General features: G+C 41.9%; 1 protein-coding gene across 1 annotated transcript; it reads right to left on the bottom strand.

The window, feature by feature from the left end:
* Positions 1-4897: 4897 nt before the first annotated feature.
* On the bottom strand, positions 4898-14260 carry LOC117426526 (deoxynucleoside triphosphate triphosphohydrolase SAMHD1). Its single transcript, XM_059003976.1, is given in 17 exon segments — positions 4898-7040; positions 7271-7408; positions 7503-7607; positions 7942-8034; positions 8319-8458; positions 8708-8823; positions 8978-9069; positions 9242-9353; positions 9731-9828; positions 10107-10274; positions 10778-10848; positions 11145-11260; positions 11449-11609; positions 12029-12104; positions 12422-12488; positions 13750-13842; positions 13845-14260. Coding segments are annotated over 17 exon segments (1917 nt in total). The 5' UTR covers positions 13933-14260; the 3' UTR covers positions 4898-6857.
* Between the last annotated feature and the right edge of the window lie 89 nt (positions 14261-14349).

The raw sequence follows: 14349 nt of genomic DNA, 5'->3' as shown, positions 1-14349 counted from the left end.
TTGCAAAGATATGTGGAAAGCATGTGCCTGAGGGTCCCTGGGAGGGGCAGTACCAGGAGCACTGTGTAATTGTGCTTCAGTCCAGGCTTGCTATGCCTGGGAGACAGGGGAGGGGTGAGTGGGTAGCTATTGTTGCGGCACATTCTAGCCCTGCAGGCCAGTGTAGGCACGCTCCTGGTGGCAGGGAGGGTGAGCAGCGTGTGCCGAGCCCACTGATCAACAGATACTCAGCTGGAGCCCTGCAGGCACAGCAGTGCACCTGCCTCAGATCCTGTGCCCAGGAGTCTTCAGGAAATCTGCTGCTAAACACAGGTGGGATTTAAGCCCCAAAACGAATACTGTAAAAATAATACAGCAGGGAAAGTCTCCGGTCTTGAATATTTATATCCAGTAGGTGACCTGATTTACCTTGATTTGGAGTGTGCATACCTAATGAGAGCAATTAGCAAGCCGTTATCATGTAAAAAACGCACAATTAAACCAATATAACACGCTGTCAATGAAGAAATGCTGTACAAAGGGGTGGTGTCGGGAGCTACATTATGGGATAGAAAACCTTTTACTTTTCTGAAACGGCAAACAAGAACAAATAAAAACTAGGTACTAGGTTTTGTAACATTATTTTTAAATCAGGAGAGCGGGGATTCCGTATTATATATGTGCATGGTGAGATATTCTACACAGTACGGTAAGAGAGGTGTCTGATCTCTTCTAAGCAGTACGGTAGCAGGTAGCTGCTGGCACTGAGGCAGGTGTTTCAGAGAAGCTCTCAGTCCTTCGAGCCCCAGGCTCTCCGCAGGTCAGACACCTGTCCACTGCCTTTCAGAAGGGACTCAGGTTACCACAGACTCCCTGAGTGCTGAGGGGCAGGACAGATTGGGCAGTCAGGGTTCAGCAACCTGCCTGGAGTCACACGACGACATCAGCAGCTGTCACTCTGAAACACAACTCTCTCTGACCACAACCGTGGGCCCACGTGGAAAAACAAAACAATACATGCTGTATTCATGCAAAGCAAATAGCTCATCCTGAACTCACATGAAATTGTTAATACAATATATGCATTTACACAGTATGCTGAATGACTGGTTTTATCATTTTCCCCCACAGCTCACTAAATACTCCTCTATAGAAAACGTGTTACTCATAAGCTAAAGATGGAAGCGAGCAAACTGTCCCACAACTGAAGTTTATAAGAATGAAGAATGGCTTGTGAGACGTGTGTTAATACTTTACTCCCACATTTCTGTAATGGGGACTCCCAGTATGTTTACATGCACAAACTCCCCGTCGTTCTGCACTCTGGGACAAGGAATGTCATTTTGAAATACCAAAGCTGTAAATGTTTTCAACAGTTATGATACTGAACCGCCAGCAAGCCCCTTAACCACAATGCAAAAGAGCCGGGCCCGTCTGCATTCGTGGTTGTAGAGCTTTTAACCTCATCTCATCTCTCCCACAGGGACCAGAATCCGTTACATCAGTGCATAACAGAACACTGGCCGTAACAACAGCGCCACCTTTGGCCTGGAAATTAGATTACTAGCACCCAATAAGGAAACAATTATTATTGAAATGAATTTTTATTAAGCAATTTGTGAGGATCTGTGTTCTGCGGGGGGTAATGCAGATCCTGTGTTTTTGAGGAGTTCCCACAGCACTTGCCTTAAACTCCCAACAGTGCTACCCCCACTGCTCCAGACAAAATTCTTTCCAGATGCTGCTCCTTGAAAGAATGACTAAATTTCACCAAACCATTGGCTGTCTAAAAGCAGAGCCCCAGGCCACACGCTACTTCTCAAGGCTACCCTGTCTGAATATCTCAAACCTTGAATGTACTGTACACTGAGGTCTGGAGAGAGTAGGCAACATCCTGCGTTCTCAAGGGAAATTGTGCTCAGGCTAAAATATGCCTGTTTGAATTGCTGTTAAGGACCTGTTCATGTAGGAAATCTGGTAGTATGCTATTAGATACTGGTTTTATCTGATGAGTGACACAAGAGGCAGCAACCTACAGCTGGGGTGTTGGGTTACACAGGAATGGGGGCAATCTTTCATTACATATCATATAGGAACAGAGGGGTGTAATCTTTCATTACATATCATTCAGATGTTGCATTGATTTTCAAAGTGATTCTAAAGATCGCATGACAGATTGGATTATTTTGCTTTGCATTCCTATGATTAGGGTTGTCTAAAGCAGCATGCACTTAATGTTACAGTGTTGTGTATTGTCTATGAAGGTGTGATCAATGCTACAGTGTCCAGTTCACATAAAGTGTTCCCAGTTGTTACACTGCAGTCACTGCCTGTGGTTTTACAAGTTTCCCATTAAAACTGTTGATTCTCAGCGGGATGTTAGCTGAGCTACTGCAGCAGCCTTGACACCTGAGATCAAAGACGGTCTCACACAACATTAGACTAGTGCCTCTCTCACCCCCTCCTCTTCTCCTCTTCTTCGTGTGGTACCACCTGTCTAAGGAATTCAGCTACCTTCCTCCTCACCACACAGCCTGTTGCTTTCACAGCAGCAGAGTCGTCAAGATTCTTTCAAAACAGAACAATGCAGCTGCCCAGACTCACAAACCCTGAGACAGCAATGGTGAGAGGAAGAGATAGGACGGTGGGAAATGGCATTGTCACCTGTTCTGTATTTTAAGGAACTGCTACCGATCAGCTTGATTTCGTTCCTTATTATATTTTCAAATCTTGTAAAGGAGATAGAAAAGCAAAAAAAAAACCCAAAAAACACTAGAATTTCTGCAATAAGAATCAATTGTTATTTCAATATCATCTCATCTGACAGATATTTGGTGCAAATATGGGGATTTATAGACACTGACACTGATCCACTTCCTATATTCAGCAACAAACTACTGTATACAGGACATGTATATATAAATGTGTGCAAGAAATCCTCAGCTTGAGAAGAAGAGTCTGTCTTTAGCTAACCAGTAGTGTTTTGCCTGTGAACCAAAGGCTTCCTCATCTGGACTTCCAGAGGACAGCTCCCCTTTACTTGCCAGCTCTCTCAGTGTGCACGCTGGTGTGGAGCCCTGCCAAGACCAGAGACCACCGAGGCTTCGTCACAGTCTGCTTTTCATTCCCTTCAGCCCCCGCCATTCCCCTGGATCTCTAACACACACAGCTTCTCATTAACCTCCAGACAGAGGGGGGGGGGGGGGGGGGCCTCAGGATCCCAATCAAAGGAGCAGAGAACTGCAGACACAACATGTGCGGGGGTCTGGAGACAGCGAGCTGGAATCAGCGGCTTAACGAGGTCTGAAACGCTACATTCACAGCACTCTGGTGCGGCTGCAGGCATGCTGAACAGCGATCCCTCAGAATCAGGGACAGTTGAGAAGCGTGTGTGTGTGTGAGCCGAGCTCCTTGGAAGTTTGCGCTTGGGAGGGCAGCAAAGCAAGTGCGAGTGGGGGTGCAGACGAGTGAAAGCACCTTGCAGCAGCTGCTCTCAATTATCTGGGAGAACAGGCGGAGACCACTGGCGCCAGTTGGGAGCCGGGAGGTCAGGAAGGAGAAAGATTATCAAAATAAGAGCAGGCAGTCAGCCCCTGTGGATCCAGCTGCAGGCTGGCAAATCAGGGATCAGGGGCTCAAATCACACACAGCCACACTCACAGGGGTAAGCCACTTCCCCTTCCTTCAGTGGCAGCCACATCCTTGCTGTTAGATTATAAAATAGTGTCTCAGTTTCTCATTATCTGTGCAAGGTTTCCTATATAAATGTTATAATCTATTCCACAGAGCTCATTCAAATAGAATAAGGGGGAGTGACCCTAATCATATGAATGCAAAGTAAAAAAGGTCAGCAGTCTGTCATGTGATCTGAGGAGTACATTGTGTGCTTGGGGGGGGGGGGGGGGGGGGGGGCTGATACTGCTGTGAGTCAGTAGACATAACACAATGGAAAAGATTGAGAACTTCACAGCAGCTTCAAAAAGGCCCACTTAGTTGGGTTTTATAGCTGAAAATAAAAATGTTCACTTTAATTTCATGGCATTTCGAATGAAATGGTCTGGCTCCTGTGTTCAGTACAGAATACAGGATTGGTTCTCCGATTGTTTTTCTTCCTTATCCCGTCCCGTTAGATGAGCACACTGAACTGAGACCGAATTTCCTACAACACCTTCTATATCACCGCACCCCAATACTTGACATGCCCTTATAGAAAGTATAGTAAATATAGTAAAGACTTTAGGGAAAAGGCTTCTTTCCTTCACTAGCAGGAATAAGCAATGCCCCAGAAGAGCTTCTCCCCCTTACCACTACTTCTGAAAACTTTTTAAACAAAATAAATTCTAATAAAACAAGACTTCACCTAGGAGTCGGTAATAAATAAATACATACATATTGCAAACTAGAGTCAGTGAAAGGGCTGTAACTTCTTAAATGGCAACTTTCACCTGTACTTCTGTTACTCCAAACTTAAATGCCAACAAAATATATATTTGACTGCCATCTAGTGGACAAAAGATGCCTGTACACAGATATATATAGCAGCAGCGAACAGAGGAGTTTTCATTAAACTGGTTAACAGGCACTTTGGAATCTATGAACCAGAAACACAACACTAGTCTGCCATCTGGTGGACAGTTTAAAACAACAACGACAATCAGTAAAAAGCTAGATGTGGACCTGCAACATTACCACCACTAATTCTCCAAACAGGCAACGTAATATTCTAATCTCACCTTGAATTATATAGAACTGCTTCAAATATGTTATAAAGGAATCCTGAGCCGGAATGCTGCCTGGAAGATTTTGGACAAGATAAATATATTTTTTCCTGTAACATTGCCCACCACCAAACAATAAGCAACTTGACCACAGGGGCTTTACATGTCACTGAAAACAGACAAAACACAAGGCAAGGACGTATTGAAATACTTTTTTATTATTATTTGTAACAATCATATATACATATATATTGCATGTTATACATACATATCGAATAGTAGTGCATATATCCGGCATGGGCCACTTAAATGAACTGAAATAAAACCCAACAGCCTGAAACAATCTATAAAAAAAAAGAACATTCTGACAGCTTGGAAAATAAATACACTGACACAATCAATCATTTATTTTACAATACCCAACTGCTTCCTCTATGGCGCTTGTGTGTCTCGTGCTCATGAGTGGATGTCAAAGGCAATCGCACTGGCAACATGTACACAGAGTGCTAGCAGGCACCAGGACAGCTTCCTCCAAACAGCTCATCCTCTCCCACGCAGAGCGCTGTGTTGGGTACTGTTGTGGTTTTGCTACATTGACGAATGCAAACTTTCAAGAGCACCCAGCTCCTTGCACCTGAGCTTGATTGGATTTTCCACTTTCTCAAAATGTTTGACGATGTAGCCGTCTTCTATTGTACGCAAGACTGCTACTGCCAGGCAACATACTTTATTAAAGATAGTTTGCCAAATCGTAACAATTCAATCACTACACGTTATAACCCCACTTCAAACACCCACATTGGTTACATTGCTTAATAACATAAATTAAATGTCTCCACCAACTTATACTATTATTTAAGCCCTGATTTTCTCCAGAATTTACAAATGTCCCCTTATTTCTTCCTCACTGCAGGAGTTCCCCACACAGCTCAAGAGAACTGCAGTTTCAGTGGGGGTTCTCTGATCCCACGACCACACCAGTTTCCTCTTTCACACCTAGGAACTCGAGAGCCGACGGAAGCGAGCTACAGAGCCCATCCCTGCAGGGGTCTGCCTGAGTTCACTAAGTGTCTGGCCGGTAGGGTTCACTGTAGCGCGAAGAGGAGAAACAGTCACTGCCGGTTTTACCTCCCTAACTCGCCAATACAATGGAATCCCCAGCGAAGACCGACGACTTCACATAGCCAGGACGCGAACCTGCGCTCCCCTGACAGTATGGCTCTCCCTGCACAAAGCATGGCCATGCTTTTACCAGGTGTGCCACTCAGGGACCCCTAAACAGCAATAACAATCACTACAACTGAAAGACATTCATAAAATAAAACAGACATTATGCTGAACGGCATTGTCAAAATAAAAACACAAAATAGGCCTACATTCAACATGGATCGTGTTTCTGTGTGTAAGAAGATCTATGTCCTCCGAATTCAACTACTGTTGTATAGATTAAGAAAATAGCACATTTCAGAGAAAAGTTTGACAGCTTTGAAGCTCTGCACCAACAGCACACAATCCCATAGCAGCTGCTGGAAAAAGTCTACAATACTGACCATCAATCTCACCAGATTTTAAATCCCCACAGATTAGAGGTTATTTATCAAGCCCTTTTACTTGGAAGTGTAAATTCCTCCACTGTTTTCAATGATTAAGCTAACTAAAACTATCAAGAGTACAAATAGAAACAATGACATTTTGTAATGTGACTTGGGGAAAGACCTTGATAAACACAGCCCTTTTTGAAATGACCTTGCTGTTACTATTTTATTGTTTTTCAGTTTCACGTAGAATAAAACAGCATTGAAACTCCTTGAAATGAATGATATTTGGATAAGGTTAGTTTCAAACCCAGGACTGGGTTTTACCATTATTGAAAAGTTAAAAACGACAAGTTTCATTACCACCACGTCAAGCTAGAAAATGCAAAAAAAAAGTTCTACACACATGTTGTAGTTAAACTGAAACTATGACATTCTAAAAAAGACAAGGCTGACTCAAATACAGTGCAATAAAAACAGCTTTGCCTCACTCTTTGGCAGTCACTGTTAATGCCTGCCAGCATTCACATTGTGACAATCACTTATTATGATTGCTAACATCTTGTCCCCCGCCCCCCCCCCCCCCCAAAAAAAGCCTTTTGCCCAGTTCCAGGTTCATCAATCTCTATTGTTCAAGGTTGCTACTTCCCCCATTAACACTAGGGCCTTCCTTTTGGAAGAGCCTGGTTCTTGGTTTGAGAGTGGCTAGTGTCCCATTGGTAGGACCTGGGCAGTCATCCTCCGAGTCTTCCTCATCAATCCAGCTGGCTTTCAGCGGCGTCAGCTCTGGAGCGCAAATATCCCCATCCTAAACAGTTAAACAAACAATCGTGATTGGAGCAATTCGTTTTAATAACATTATATAGACATACACGTATATATTATTTTAATAAAAAAAGTTGCAGCATGAATTTATTTACACAAAAAAAAACAACATCTACAGCCTCCAAGCTTTGGTTTATAAAATTATAAGCAATGATGAAAGCAGGTCAGAATAACTGTGCTGATTCCTAACACAAGGACCCGTTCAGGTGGTACCTGTGGCTTGGTGAAGTCCCGGTTTATACACCACTGTACAAAGTATTTCTTGGCAGCCTCAATACTCTGCTCGTCAATTTTCTTGCAGTACACCCGGATCAGCTGCTCTGCAAACCTCTCTGGCAGCAGCTGAGACACCTGGAGTGAACAGGGCAACACACACCCAGTTAGTACTGTCAGCTTCCATCAGCACTACATTCACAAACAGGAACCGAGCATTGCAAACCAGTACCTGATTTCTGCGGATCCGAATGGCCTTTCGGGGGTTGTTCTTGCAGTAGAAGCGCATGTTATTTATGGGGTTCTTCTCCTTCATTCCGTAGTCCATGGAAATGATCTGCACGAGAGAAAACAAGGTACATACTGAGAACGCAAGAGAAGAAAGTGATACATGGGGACTATAAGACACCTTAACCTTTTCAAATCGGACTATATTGCTAACACTGCAGCAAAAGAACGAGCTTGCAACAGTTCTGGTTGTGCGATGTCCCGTTTTGTGTTTTATTCCTAATAAAAAACTAGAAAATTAAATTATTGCTAAATGTGGCTTGTAGTTCAATTCAAGCTTCAATTTTAGCAGGCTTTGATTATTTATATATTCACATGATTATTTATATATTCACATAGTATTGCATTTATAGACTGCAATACTGAGTCTGCAAGGTGTTTACAGTGACAATGAAATCCTCTGCTTGCAGCTTCACATCTGTAGAGTTCTGTGGGAAAGCTTCAGCGACCTCACTGGCCAAAATGTCAAGTTGATCCTGAAATAAATAAATAAATAAATAAATAAATAAATAAATAAAATGTCAGCAGATCATTGGGGTGCAGATCACTGGGGAGCAGATCCTAATGTTCTGCATTTTGTACAGGTAGCATTTTTAAGGCATAGAGCTTTCTGAAATTGTAATAAAAACTAATTTTTTACTAACATTTTTCAAGTTAAATTGACACTTTTGTCAAATTCACACGCCTCTAATGAAAGAGCCAAGGTGCAAGCCATCTTATTTATGCGATATTGTCACAGTGCATTTAGACATCAACTTACATCTGAAATCTTTGTTTTGGATTTGGGCTGCGTTTGTCCAACACATTTGTAGAGTTTACGGCAAATAACGTTATTGAGAATTTCACGGGCCTCTGCCAGCTCTGAGGTGCTGGAATACAAGATCTGCTGGAAGATGTGATCTATAAATAAAGAGATGCTTCATTAACTCTATATGCCTTTTGGTGGAAGCTGAAGACATCTAGTGTTTCATTTAGAACAAACATATTTGTTTAATTAACGTGGTTTATACTTATTTTTGCACTGAAAAAAAATGCTGCTATGAATCAAGTTTCAAAAGAAAACAAAGTTTTACCGGGCCAAGATATTCTTAATTACAGAATTCATTCATAAAAGTTGCTTTTGCATAGAGATTGAACACAAGCACTAACCTGTAAGCTTGGTGTACGCCTCCATATCTTGAATAGCTGTGGAGATTGCATACTTCTTTCCCTGTGATCCTTCAATCTCAATGTAGGGATCTGCCTTCAGGAACGCTTCAGTAATCCTGGAGAATTAAGGAATTTTTTTTTTAATGAAATGTTAATTATCATTTCGCAATAACTTGATAACAATTTTCATTCTGTTTCATGCAAGCCTGTGCCTTTTAGCTCTAAATAAAGTGCTGGTTGTGATTCTGTCTTCAGTCTCTGCTTACTTACATTGTTTCAATGATATTCCCAACCTTGTGCTGGTAGGCTCTACGGTGGAGGCAGTTCCGCGTGTGAAACATATCGTAGAGATTCCCAGCTTCCTGGGGAACCAAAAATGTAAGAAGTGTTACAGCGACTGCAGCAGATCGGCAGGAAGATTGGATCTGTGACTCACTTTCTATTGGAGGACTTTACTTGATGAAGGCCCTCACTTCATTTCTGCATCTGCCTGGCATCTTCACTTACTGGAGAGGTTATGAAAACAACGTTTACCTTCTCTCTCGTGCAAATGTGTTTCTTTGTCCCGACTTCACAAACACGAGCGAACTTGAGGAAGCGTTTGTAGTCAAAGTTGTTTTGGATTCCAAGGTGGTGACAGTCCCTAAAAAAATGTAAAAAATCACCCAAAAAAAGCAACATTTTCAAATTATAGTCAATGAAAAGGACTCTAAAGACTGATAGAATCCAATATCACTAGTTTGCTACATTTTCTTGTTTTAAGGTTATGCTGTTGATAGTGACAAGGAAAGAAGTGGAACTGTTTCCATCATAGTATGAAGATGGAATCTGATAATCTTCCCTTCTCTGGTTTTAAAGATCGTATTTGGGAATTGCTTAGAACCTTCGGCCAATGCTTCTCCTCCAGTCCCCATTAACAAATAGATATATGGCTTGTTTATTCCGTTTGAACCACACATTATTATTGTGCTGTTTGTGCTTTGCAAATGTTCTTTTATTGTAATTCATCAAATGGGATTACTTGCAAAGTAATCCCATTTGTCCACATCTATACCATTTCTCTTGTTGGCCACGATCTCGTACAGGAAACCTTTGGCTTCTGTCCGTCCTTTATATGGCCACTAAAAATGAAAAAATAGGGTTCAGAGGGCTGTAGTTACAAACCCCATGGAACATAATGGATTCCATACAACTGGCTTGAATACATGCAAAAATCCTTCAAATGATTGCCTATGCACTCAAGGTGAATGCTCTAACAGGACTGCTGTAGCAGTGACATTTGTTCACCACACAGGCTGATAATACTTACTCAATACATTATTTTAAAACGTCTAGCACTGAAACCTGGTCACCTGCCTCTTCTATACCTCACACATTGGCTCAGATCATCTTTACTCACCAAAGCCGTCTCCTGGCCATCTCCCTCCGGGATGCAGGTAGGTCCTGCAATCTGCTCTTTGATGAAGTGAAGGTCCTCTGGAAGCTCCAGGCCATGCTCCACCATCACAGACTCCAGCCCATTGACTGAGATGAGGTGATCAAACATCTGCAGTGATGCGGTCTCATGCTGAAATACAGTAAGAGTCGCCTATTACACTCTAATCTAAACTTTTGGTGAGAAATTATTATTTATTTATCCAAGGCAACAGAGGTGTTACTGGGCAGTGGAGTGTTACAATGCAAGCTTCATATTTAAACACTGTATAACTTACAGTAAGTGCAAATAATAATACTAAAATACAATATGAACTAGGATGCAACAAGGATTACAACAAGTTGCATCTACAGTGACATATTAGTAGTGCAATAGTGCAAGGATAGTGTATTAGCTGAGGATCCATTAACGTGGTGCTGCGGTCAGGCAAGTCCAGTGCAGAGTAGGAGGGGCGGATCATGAGCTCTACGACAGTTTAATTCACTCAGATTTCTGGATTCACAGGTCTTCTCCAACTCCAACTGAATTGGGCTGCAAGGCCAGCAGATAGATGGTTTTGGAGACAGATGTCTTGACCAGATGCAAATATTTTGGCCAGATTGTGCAACAAAACAATCACGCACAACCTGAATTACCTTCCAGTCAAGCGTTGGACAAGCTTTTGGGATGAATTTTCCATCAAACATGTGCGAAAAAGGACCATGACCTAAACATATTGAAAAAGAGAAGACTGTCACTGAAGTGTGTTGTATGATCATACTTACGAAGAGCAAGTTAAGAAGTTAAAAAAATAATCATTTTGAAAACCAGACGTAGACAGCTTGACGTAAAACACATTACTAAAAGTAAAAACAACTTATAAATAGTCTTTAATAAGATATTTTACTTTTAATCTATCATCTGTCCTGTAATTTAAACTTCCAGCCAAGTTACATAATGCCACCAGTTTCAGATTATGAAACAGTTCTTTAAATGAAATAATCAACCAGTTTGTTTGCTCACCCAGATCGTGGCACAGTCCTGCGATCTGCACACAAAGCATGTCCCTCTGGCTGATCTGCAGCTCAGGCTGACGCTCATGTAACACCTGGACCAGCCTCCCCGCCAGGTAACCCACCCTGCACAGGTGAACAAGAGATTCACACTCAGACAGAACAAATGCAGGACCACACTGCGCAGAGGGAGGCATTAACAACTACAAGATCACGGTCAAAAGACACAAGAGCATAACTTTGCAACTTTTGATAAAGACCATTTACACTAAATGTTCGGGCTGCAGTTGGGCACCCCTGCTCTCAGCCCGTACCCAATGGAGTGCTCAAACCGGTTATGGGAAGCCCCAGGAAACACGAAGAAGGCTCCCCCGAGCTGCTTGATGTAGTGGAGTCGCTGGAACTGAGGGGTGTCTATTATACGAACCAGCAGGGGGTGCAGCTCAATGTGCCCGTGGATGGGATCGTTGAATATCTGCAAAGAAAACAATCAGACGCTACAGTGACGTTTCACCAGTCACTCAGTGTTTGCACACTGAGTAGAAATGAGAAATATAATGTACACTTGCGTGCAGAATTTACTGTAAGCACTATAGACCATCTGTGTATAGTGGTCTGCATAGACGTGTAATAACTGGTCAGCTTGCCTTACTAGGATTTTTGGCTTAGAAGCGCAGGTGAACGTGTAGTCCAGGTGACAGATATGACATAGTTTAATTCTATGTTAATATAACAAGCATATAAAAACAAACTGTCTGCAAAGACCACTTTGAGTCACCACAGTTTAAAAGCAGGTTTGGCTTTTAAATGGAATTTGGTAGTTGGCATGCAAACATGAGCTTTTAACCACAGCTGAAGCAACTTAACCACAGTGTTCCTATGAATCCGTCTTACCTTTATTTTTTCAACGGGCGAGCAAAACCACAGCTTCCTGAAGCAGTGAAGGAGTTCCAACTGGACCCCAAGCAAGCTGAGGGAGACAAAAATACTGTAGTATAAACACTGTAGTATACTGTACTGTAGTATCATTTAAACATATTTGTAGAAACAGTTTGTCTATAAGGGCTAATGCAATGATCTCCAATCTGGTTGGGTGACCAGGGAAACAAATTTAGTGTCTAGTCTTAATAACTTAGCCCTCAGTGAAGAGTCCAGCTCTGAATAGCAGGGTGCTTGGGGTGTCCTTCAGGGGAGAATTATTGAGGTGCACTGACACAACGTCCTAGAGAGACGCATGGGACAGATATAGATACAAATAATAATAAAAAAAAAACACTCCTCTCTTACCAAATTCCCATTTTCTCCAGGTGAGCCTCTGTAAGGTAGGGCAGTGTCACTCCTGTAATCTGTTCATCTGTAAAATTATTATTATTATTATTATTTATTTCTTAGCAGACGCCCTTATCCAGGGCGACTTACACTTGGTACAAGATATCGCATTATTTTTACATACAATTACATTCTTTTTTACACATTATTTTTACATACAATTACCCATTTATACAGTTGGGTTTTTACTGGAGCAATCTAGGTAAAGTACCTTGCTCAAGGGTACAGCAGCAGTGTCATCCCACCAGGGATTGAACCCACAACCCTCCGGTCAAGAGTCCAGAGCCCTAACCACTACTCCACACTGCTGCCATATTGTACAAAAACAAACAAACGTGCTTTTTTATATTTTGTATGGTGGCACATAATGTCTGTAGATATCTCTTTGCCTTGAATGTTAATCATCTTAAAACAGGATTTGAAACCTCACGATAAGAATGCGCTGTGTACATGGCAGAAGATCAAATAACCTTGAACTCTACTGCAGAATTACAAGGATGGAAGTGGTTCTGGAGAGACGCCAGTATGAAGCATATCTTTGAAGACAGGAACTTTGCTTCAACAGATTGCAAACTTGCCTTCCACAGTCATGTGAAAACCACAACCCATAACATTTAAAAATTACAATATGGTTTAATAAATACTTCCAAAGTTCACATACTGCATTAAAACCTTGAATCTCAAATATGACGAAAGGCTATATTATCTTGCACCTGGTGATTTGTTGGGTTCTGCACAGAATATCAAGGCCATTCAGTCTGGGCAATTCTCTAAACATGAGATAAAGCATTTGGCTGACAGATGTTTGAAGTCTGAATCATCTGCCAAACACCAGTCATAATTTCTGTGAGTTGCACTGCAAAACGTTTTGGAGCCCTGAAACGTATAATCTGTATTTAACACCCAGAGCAACACGTTTGTATCCAGACTTGAAGATGTATGTGTCTAATATCCAAACGGGGTCGTTCTGAGCATACAGGGAAATCATTACACTCGATGTTTTTAAAGCATCTATTGTATGTGTAAGAAAAGAGAAACAGATATAATAATACCATGTACCGAAAACATCACGGCACCTAAATAACACATCGCTCTGCACATTTCATCTGACCGACACAAGCCGCAAAGATCGTTTTGTAACTTTCATTTATATCAGGCAGGAAAGGATTGCATCACACATTGATAATAAAAAATGGATTAGTGCGTGACCTCAGCGTTTTGCACCCTATTTGCTTTTGTTTAACGTGTCAATAAGAAATAAACACGAGCAGAACGCCGGCCCTCACCTCTGAATCGCTGCTGCCACTCCCCGTATCCCATGAGCCGCAGATAGCCGCAGACTTCATCGACTCCCCAGTCATGGTAGTCGCCGCTCGCCCCTTGGAAATCTTTTTCTCCGGGGTTTTGAAACCATCTCCCGCATCCGAGTTTTCGATTCTGAAGCGCTTTCGGCTTTCCATCTGACTCATTTTTTTTTGTTTGTTTTTAATCTGGTCGTAAATTTAAAATTGAAAGCAAGGCCGTTGTGCTGTAAAGAAAGCAATCGCTTGCTGGAGCTTTCTATTTTTAAGCAAACCGCTTTACCAGGGACTCGAAGTGAATTTGATAACCAAATGCCAGCCTCTTCCGTAATGCAACAAATAAACTCCGCCTGCTCTTTTCGGTCAGCTGCACTGACACCAAGCACCATCAGCGACCCCTACCCGTGGTAGCATAATAGTATATTACTGTATCTAAACTACAGTATCTTGTACTTTGTCATTTCTGTAAATTCTGGAGAATCCAATGTGCATATTATTATTCTACAGAAATACTTGACGCCAAAACACGAATTGCAAAGTGACATTTCATTGTTAATTACACATTTATACCGAACAATACATATG

The sequence above is a fragment of the Acipenser ruthenus genome, chromosome 29 (genome assembly GCF_902713425.1).
Source record: "Acipenser ruthenus chromosome 29, fAciRut3.2 maternal haplotype, whole genome shotgun sequence".
NCBI lineage: Eukaryota > Metazoa > Chordata > Actinopteri > Acipenseriformes > Acipenseridae > Acipenser > Acipenser ruthenus.
Note: the sequence above shows the minus strand (reverse complement) of the source record. Positions and strands in the feature narration are given on the sequence as shown.